General features: G+C 41.9%; 1 protein-coding gene across 1 annotated transcript; it reads left to right on the top strand.

The window, feature by feature from the left end:
* The first annotated feature begins 2,358 nt into the window (after positions 1 to 2,358).
* On the top strand, positions 2,359 to 2,673 carry LOC102845951 (zinc finger protein 699-like). Its single transcript, XM_006900145.1, has one exon. The coding sequence runs from the start codon at positions 2,359 to 2,361 to the stop codon at positions 2,671 to 2,673; it is 315 nt and encodes a 104-aa protein (XP_006900207.1).
* The last annotated feature ends 6,678 nt before the right edge of the window (positions 2,674 to 9,351 follow it).

Raw genomic sequence — 9,351 nt, 5'->3', positions numbered from 1 at the left:
TTTAATTACCATTGGAAAATGCTTGTCATTCCTCTGTAGCATCTGGTCCCCACTGGACTCTCATCATTTCCTTCACCTGCTCCCCCCACCGACCAAACTGTGCAGCTCTGCAACTGTATCCTGGCCCATCCTCACCCTTCTGCCCCCAACCCTCACCTCCTTGTACCCCCAATATGTTTTTCCCAATAAAAAACAAACAAAAACCAAAAAAAGAAAAAAACCCTGGGGGAAACTTCAGCATCCTAATCAGGGGTAAAAAAAAAAAAGGACTATCATTTATATCTGAAAATACATTATCAATAGAAGATAGATTAGATGACTAGTACCTCTTTATATGCATAAAGATTTATCCAAAAGAATAAAAAGAGAACTTACAGATTGGGAAAAAATATTTGACAATGACACATTTGACAAGGGACTCATCTCTAAAATTTATAGAACATACCAACACCTCAACAGAGACATACAAATAACACAAAATAATCAGAGTATGTGAATAGATACTTCACTAAAGTAGACATTCAGATGGCTAGCAAACATAAAGAAATTGTCTAGATCATTAGCTATTGTTGTTGTTGTTGTTAATTGCCATCAGGTAAATGTCTCATTGTAACTATGAATAAGCAGCCCTATCCTGTGCCATCCTCACCATCTCTGAAAAACTCAAGCCCATTGCTGAAGTCACTGTGTTCATTAATCTCATGGGGCGTGGGGGGTGTTGTGTCTTCCTCTCCTTTGCTGACTCACAGTCTTTCCAAGCATGATGTCCCTCTTCAGCGAATAGCCTCACCTAGCTACTTGCTCAATGTATAAAAGCTTCACCATCTTTGGCTCCAAGGAGCATTTTGGCTGCATCCTCTCCAAGACATACTTGTTTGTTCTCTTGTCCAGCCACAGGATATTCAGGACTCTTCTCTAGTCTATAACTCAAAGGTATCAACAAAAACAACAACGAGGATTTGCCGCTCTGGCGCTGGCGCTGCCACTTCCAATTTACAGCAAGGATTTCACCTGCTGTGTGGACTGAATGTTACTCAGCTGCTTCCAGCCCTCTGGCGCCCTGTGTCCACTCCAATTCATCAGCCTAGAGGGACGCCTTGGGTTTAGCAATGTCGTTCCTTGAACGCTCCAGAAGATGGTGACAGTCCTGCTCACATTGAGGCCAGAGTTTCGTGGACTGCTGAAAGAACAAGCATATTTGTCTTCGATGCTACTTTGAGTTGATAAGCGCATTGAAGAAAACTCAGACTTGTCTCTAAGGAGCCTTCAACTCAAGGAGGAACCATCTAAACAAGCGGTCATGAATTGAGCTTTGCATGTTCCCGCACAGAACGCTTCTCATGGTGCACCGACAGGCCCCATAACCGGAAGTAGATTTCCTCCTTTAGCGGCCTCCTCTGTGTCTGCGCTTATGCTTGTGTGTGTGAGGTCTCAAGTGTGTGGGAGGGATAGCAACTTCAGCTGAAGCAGCTGGACATCTAGGGCGACTCTCTTGCACACCCACAAATCTCAAGCAGGGCAGACAGTAGCTGTAGGCAAAGCATTAATTCTTGGTTTCCACCCCACCCCACATCCTGCTTCTGTTCTCGCCCATCATCCTGATGTGGCACCTTGGCGTTTGCACACCACATTCCCTTCATCATGTGGAAAATGGAGAATCGAATGGAACCACTGGCCATCAAAGATGTGTTGGTGACATTCAGCCAGACAGAATGGGCTCTGCTTAACTTTGCACAGAAGAAAATTTACAGCTATGTCATGATGGAGACCTTCAGAAATCTGAATGCAGTAGTCATTGAAACCGTATGTGACGGGCAAAAAGTATCCAGTAAACAGTGAAATTTAGAAAGAAGTTCAACATCTTCTGCAAGTCCAGGGAAATCTTAAAATCGAGAGGGAATGACGATCAATGTGCAAACCAAGCTGGATATTTGAGACGTCAAAAGAGTGGCCGTGATGAGAGTGCGGAGACCCTCAGCCCTCCTGCCACACGCATAGAACATGACACTTCCCAGAACAGAAACGAGAATCGCAAACAGGTGGAAGTGGTGGAAGGTTTCCAAAAGGCATCGCCATTCCTTCCCAGATGTGGGGATCCCAGTGAATGCAATGCAAGAGGAAAAGCCTTTTCTCGTGCTTCACAGCAAATGTGAGCAATGTGGGAAGACCTTTCGGTGCCCTCCCTCTTAGCTGCACATATACAAATACACACCAGAGAGTGGCTTTATCTGTGCACCCAGTGTGGGAAAGGCTTCGGTCAGCAGGTGACCCTCGAGATCCACATGCGGACCCTCACGGGGGGAGGCCTTACCAATGTAAGGAGTGCGGGAGCACCTTCATCTGCTCAGCGACCCTGACATGCACATCCACACGGGAGAGAAGCCCTACAAGTGTAAACAGTGTGGGAAAAGCTTCACATACAGCTCGTGCCCCAGGTGCGGGAAAGGGTTTAACAGCAGTTCCCACATTGACAGGCACGTGCATATTCACACTGGAGAAAGGCCATACAAATGCACACAGTGTGGGAAGGCCTTCAGTGATAATACAGCCTCAGGCAGCACGTGGAAATTCACTCCAGAGAACAGCCTCCTAAGCATTAAAAGGGAGTGCGGGGAAAGGGCTTATGAATCTCACATCTTCTTGGGGAAACATTTAAAACTCAACAGTGGATGAGACAAGAGGAAGGTCAAGCGAGGATTTGTTTGTGCATTAACCCTTGACACACACTTGAAGACTCACTCGCAGGATAGACAGTCATGAATGTAATGTTACAGAGTCTTTCTTGGGTGAATTGACACTGGAGACAGGCATTATGAATGTAAAGGACGTGAGGCACCCCTTACCTCTACATTGGATATTATTCCCATGTCGGGCCCACACTGCTGTCAAGCCCTTATTGATGTCAACAATATGGGAAGGGGTTTACAGGGGTCACATCCCTCAGGAATTGGATCAGAACTCACAGGAGGGAGGGCTTTATCATTGTGACACATTTAGGAATGTTTTTATTTGAGCTTCAGACATTACCACATGGAGCAGAACTCACTGCTTACTTGCATAGAGTACTTTCTCCAAATTTACATATATATAGAAAAACCCACAGTGCACATTCTTGAGTCTTCTTGAACATTCTTGAGTCTACATTTCATGCAACCCATTCCAAAGCTTGGAATTTGAGGACTGGAAATGGTTGGTGTTTGACAGCTTAGTTGTCACTCAAAGTAGAGGCCATTTGAGTGAATTCAAACCACTATCTGGAGGAAAAATTTTAATTGTTAATGTAAGGCTGCACTTTTATCAGTTTCTCCTACTTTTGAAGTGTCATTTCACAATATTTTTCTTCTTTTATTACTTCTTTAGGTCACTGGCTCTTAACGCTTCTGTCAACAGGGCTGTGTGAATGTGTTTTCACATATTGTGTGTGTGTGTGTGTGTGTGTGTGTGTGTGTGTGTGTTCTGGGATGATATTTCATAGATTAAAAAAATAAACTCACCTTGTAGTTGGTTTAAGAGTGGCATGTTGCCTTTTCTGTAAACTTGCATTAAAATTGCAATTAAAAATTTAAAAAACAACAAGGAATCACGTCATCCTAATAAAATTAACAATGTTTAATAAAAACAAACAGCACAAGCCTGGCAGGGATAGTGGAACTCTCATAATACTTATTGGACAAAAATAAAATAGTCCAACCACAATGGAAAGCAATTTGATGATTTCTTAGAAAGTTGGGAACGAAATACCATTTGATCCAGCAATTTGTACTAATAGGTATACATCCTAAAACTATAACACAAACTGACATACACACAGCAATATTTATTGTACCATTATTTACTACAGAACAATCACACAAAGAAGTATTGTATATCACTAACAAATGATCAAGAATTTGTGAAATACTGCAAAACATCAATAAATCTAAAATAAATTATGTTGAGTGGCATAAGTCACTGACTAAATGATAATTATGGTGTAAGACCACCAGCATAAAAGCTAAAGAAAAATTTATACGCAAAAGGAATATTAGAGAGTTAACAAGGATAAAAAAAGGTGGTAATTGTTGTTAGGTGCAGTCAAGTTGAGCACAACATAATCATATCTACAACTGAATAGTCAGACATCACCACAACTCTCTCTTGATAAGCTACACATTTAGTGCTTTGAAATTAGAACTTAGAGTCTGTGCAATTGCCATTATGTTCAGAATGGTGAAGGGTTAGAGAAAGAGAGGACCCTCAAGAAGATGATTAGCACAGTGACTATAACCATGGGTTTGAGCTTGTCAGACATCAGGGGGATGGGGCAGGGTAGGGCATGGTTCAGATTTGTTGTTCATTGGTTGTAGTTTTTGAGTTGTAGTTCACTCAATGGTACATAACAACAAGAAGCAGCAAGATAATTTGGGAAATTTCAGTTTAAGTTTTCAAGCTTCTGTAATAAGGAAAGGTGTACAAGAGGGAAGATAGAATGGAGATTAGACAAACTAGTCCTGCATATCTATTTTTGTTGTTAGGTGACACTGAGTCATGTGTGACTTATAGTGACCCTGTGAACAAAAGATCTGAATCCTACCCTGTCCTGTACCATCCACATCAGCTCTGACACACTTAAGCCCATTGCTGCAGTAACTATGTCAATCCATCTCACTGAGGTCTTCTTTCTGTCTCCAAAGACTAGCATCTCATAACAATATATCCAAAGTATGAAAGGCAAAGCTTTGCATCCTTTCCTCCTATGAGCATTCTGGCTGCACTATCCCCAAGGCATATAAATTTGTTCTTTTAGCATCCCATCGGGTATTCAGTACTCTTCTTTAACACCATAACTCAAAGGTATTAATTCTTCTACCATACTTATTCAATGCCCATCTCTCAGATGCATAGCAAATAATTGAAAAGACCATGGCCTGAATCACATGCACTTTAGTCTTCAGGCTGAGATGTTGTTGTGCTTCTATTTTGGAGAGGTCCTTGATAGCAGATTTTCCCAATGCAACACATCTCCTGATCTTCTGACTGTGTGTAAAAGAGAGTTGAAATCATTGACAATCTCGATCCTTTTTCCATCTATCATGATGTTGATCTTCTATTGGCCCAGTGGTGAGGACTTTTGTTGTGTCTTTTTTATTCTTCTTCTTATTTTATAGTGCTTTATTTACAAAGTTTGTATACATTGTTTTTTATATCAGATCTTTCCCATTTCCTTCACCACCTCTCCATCCTTCACTCACTTTTGTTTTCTTGATGATGAAATGTAACCCATATTGGCGGCTGTAGTTCTTGTTCTTTTGCAACAAACTTCTCAAGTCCTCCTTGCTTTCAGCAAGCAAGGTTGTATCATCTAGATAATGGAGGTTGTTGATGAGTCTTCCTCTGAAAAGAAATAGGTAAGTTCAGTGCAGGAAAGAGCAATACACAATAAGAAATTGTAATTAATTAATTATCCTAATTATGATAATCAAAGTTCTAAAATTTCCATGTACTATTGTATGAAAACCCAATCTTATTTATAAACCATTCAAACTTCAAAAAAGTATTACTATGGCGTCAGAACCCTTAAAAATTGGATTTTCTAGTTCTGTTAGACCCCATTGGGGACATGGTCTCCAGCTACCTTAACTGGGGACACATGGTCTTGAAAACATCAACAGTTGGGGGAGCAAAATAAGAGACAGCACTTTCCACACTATGAAGACACTGTGAGAGATGGTGGTAGAGAGATGGTAAAGACTGTAGTGCAACTGTGAATTAAGTGTGGCAAGATGTAACTAGAGGAACTTTGGAGACGAGATCCACGGCTAAAGGCTTGCTTGCTGGATGACTGACTGAAAAGCTGACATGTAACTGCTCTGAGAAAGTTTGCCAGATGACTGAAGAAACCATAGGTTTATTTGTGCTGAATCTAGACTTTCATTTATGGACTGAGAAGCTGTTTGAATTAATTGAGGAATTGTGCCTTGTTAATCTCTAGTTTGGATTTCTTAATCTACTGGATTAAACTTGGACTTGCTTTGTGTGATATTCTTTGCCTCACTCACACCCCAACCTATTTTCCTAATAAACCCCACAAATGTGAATAAAGTAAAGTCTGTCAGTCAAGTTGCAATGTACATTGTACCTAATGACTGGTAGAAATAGGTGCAGGAACATATAGGGTAGCAAGTCCGACTATATATTTATTTGTATGGTATTAGGGGCAGAGAGTGCCAGAGGAATGTCTATACAAAGGCATTTAACTCTGGATCACAACAAACTGTGACTGACTCCGAAAAGAATGAGAATCCCAGAACACTTGATTGTGCTTATGCAAAACCTATACTTGGACCAGGAGGCAGTCTTCAGAACAGAGCAAGGAAACACTGCATGGTTCAAAATTGAGAAGTGTGTGCATCAAGGATGTGTCCTATCTCCATATCTTTTCAATCTTTATATGGAACAGATTATCCAGGAGGCTAGGCTCTATGAGGAGAAGTGTGGCAGCAGGATTGGAGGTAGACTCATTAACAATCTGCATTATACAGATGACACAACCCTGCTTGCTGAAACTGAGGAGGATCTGAAGCACTTACTGCAGAAAGCCAAGTACTGCAGCCTTCAATATGAATTGAAGCTCAATATCAAGAAAGCAAAGATTCTCACCACTGGGCTGATTGGAAGCATCATGATAGATGGTGAAGAGATTGAGATTGTTGACAGCTTCAGTTTGCTTGGTTCTGCAATCAACACTCTTGGTACCAGCAAACAGAAAATTAAAAGACAAATTGCATTGGGAAAGTTGGCTGTCAGAGACCTCTCCAAAGTACTGAAGAACAACGATGTCAGTCTAGAGACTAAGGTGCGTCTGATACAAGCTATGGTCTATGCAATTACTTGCTATGTCTCAGAGAGCTTGACGATGACTAGGGATGATAGAAGGCAAACTGATGCCTTTGAGCTGTGGTGCTGGAGAGGAGTATTGACTGCTAGGAAAACAAACAAGTGCTTCCTGGAGAGGGTGAAGCCAGGCTGCTCCTTGGAGGCAAAGATTCTGAAGCTTTGTCTGACATACTTTGGAAATGTTGCAAGGCAGGATCAGTCCTTGGAGAGGGACATCATGCTTGGGAGGGTGGAGGGATAGCGCAGGAGAGGAAGACAATTGATGAGATGGATTGATTCAGTGACTGTGGTAATGGGAATAGTGTGTCAGAGACAATAAGATTGGCACATGATAGAGCAGGTTTTAGGGCTGTTGTACATAGGGTCGCTATGAGTCGCAAGCGACTCAACGGCACATAACAACAATAACAACATGGATATTATGGGACATCTAGTAGCCTAGTGGTAAGAAGCTGCACTACAATCCTAAAGGCACAAGGTTCAAGTCACCACCTGTTCTGAGGGAAAAGGATGGGCAAATTTCCTTCCACGTGATTAACGGCCTCTGAAAACCTGCCAGTGAGTCATCTATAGGTTAGTTACAACTCTATGGTACACACTATCAACATAAATATTATTGATGGGGAAGACTCCCCTAAGTGAAACAGGTAGAAGTCAGTTGAAGCCATCCTCATATTGTATCTGTTCCTTACACAATTGCTTTCGTACTTTCTGTAATGAATGTTTGTGCCCCAGCAGGCCTGAACAGGAAGAGTTTCATAATGTTCAGATGATACAGAGAATTATCACAAAGCATATTTTCACTCTAAAAAAAGGGGTAAAGGGAGAATAATTTAGAAGGGAGGGAAGAACAGCCACTAAGAAAATAAATTGTTGTTGTTGTTGTTGTTATGTGCCGTCGAGTCGTTTGCGACTCATAGCGACCCTATGCACAACAGCCCTAAACCCTGCTCTATCCTGCGCCAACCGCATTGCCTCTGACACACCCATCCCGATTACCCCAGTCACTGAATCAATCCATCTCATAGAGGGTCTTCCCCTCCTGCGCTGTCCCTCCACCCTCCCAAGCATGATGTCCCTCTCCAAGGACCCGTCCCTCCTGGCAACATGTCCAAAGTATGTCAGACGAAGCCCCAGAATCCTTGCCTCCAAGGAGTAGCTTGGTTTAATCCTCTCCAAGATGAATCTGTTTGTTTTCCTGGCAGTCCATGGTACATTCAATACGCTTCTCCAGCACCACAGCTCAAAAGCATCCACTCTCCTTCTGTCCTCCCTAGTCATTGTCCAACTCTCTGATGCATAACAAGCGATTGCAAAGACCATGGCCTGTATCAGGCACACCTTAGTCTCCAGAGAGACACCATTGCTCCTGAGTACTTTAGAGAGGTCCCTAATAGCAGACTTTCCCATCGCGATACGCTTTTTGATTTCCTGACCGCTGGTGCCAAGAGTGTTGACTGTGGAGCCGAGCAAACTGAAGCTGTGAACAAATACATTTAAAAAGAAATCTGAGAGCCAGACCATAAATTACCTCAGTGAGAATGAAGACTAGGGCATCAGCCTCACTCTGAACATGAAAGGAGGAGGGCTGCCCTTTCCCCCTGTGCCCTACAATTATCTCTGCTTCCTCTGAGATCATATTTTTATTTTTAAATTTTTATTGTGGTTTGGGTGAAAGTTTACTAAGCAAATTAGTTTTCCATTGAACTACTGGCAAACATTTAATATCATCATGTTAGTAGCAATTTTCTCAATGTAGCAACTCTTCCCACCTACTGGGCCTCCTGAGTTTCTGTTTCCTTCTCTCCTGCCCCTTCTGCCTTCTGAGCTTTCTCTTGGGAAAATGTTGTCCTTTTCGTTTCCTATGGTTGACTATTCTGAGGAGTATGTGCTTTACAATTATACTGTTCACTTTATAGGGATGTCTGTTGGTGAGACCATGGTTTTAAAACAGCTTTAGTGAGACAGAATTCACATAGTATAAAATCCAACCACTTGGAGTATACAATTCTGTGGTTTTAGTATAGTCACAGAGTTGTACAATCATCACGACAATCTAATTTTAAAACAACTCCAGCATTTCAGAAAGAAACACAGTTCCTTACCCTCAGCCCTAGGCAATCACTCATCCATAGATTTGCCTGATCTGAACATTTTATATGAAAGAAATCATATGTGATGTGACATTTTCCAACAGATTTCTTTAACTCAATATGTTTTCAAGGTTTATTTACCTTGTACTATGTATTAGCACAACATGGTTCAAAATCAAGAAGGGGGTCCGTCAGGGATGTATCCTGTCTCCATACCTATTCAATCTGTATGCAGAACAGATCATCCGAGACGCCGGGCTGTATGAGGAGGAATGTAGCATCAGGATCGGTGGAAGAATGATCAACACCCTGCGTTATATAGATGACACAACCCTGCTTGCTGAAACTGAGGAGGACCTACCTGAAGCACTTGCTGCAGAAG

The sequence above is a fragment of the Elephantulus edwardii genome, unplaced genomic scaffold (assembly GCF_000299155.1).
Source record: "Elephantulus edwardii isolate Elephantulus edwardi_28Jun2011 unplaced genomic scaffold, EleEdw1.0 scaffold00273, whole genome shotgun sequence".
Lineage (NCBI taxonomy): Eukaryota > Metazoa > Chordata > Mammalia > Macroscelidea > Macroscelididae > Elephantulus > Elephantulus edwardii.
The sequence above is the reverse complement of the archived record's forward strand: the minus strand, read 5'-3'. Positions and strand labels throughout refer to the sequence as shown.

Coding starts and splice junctions, on each gene's coding strand:
- LOC102845951 (XM_006900145.1), top strand. CDS start 2,359: ATGCACATCCACACGGGAGAGAAGCCCTACAAGTGTAAACAGTGTGGG.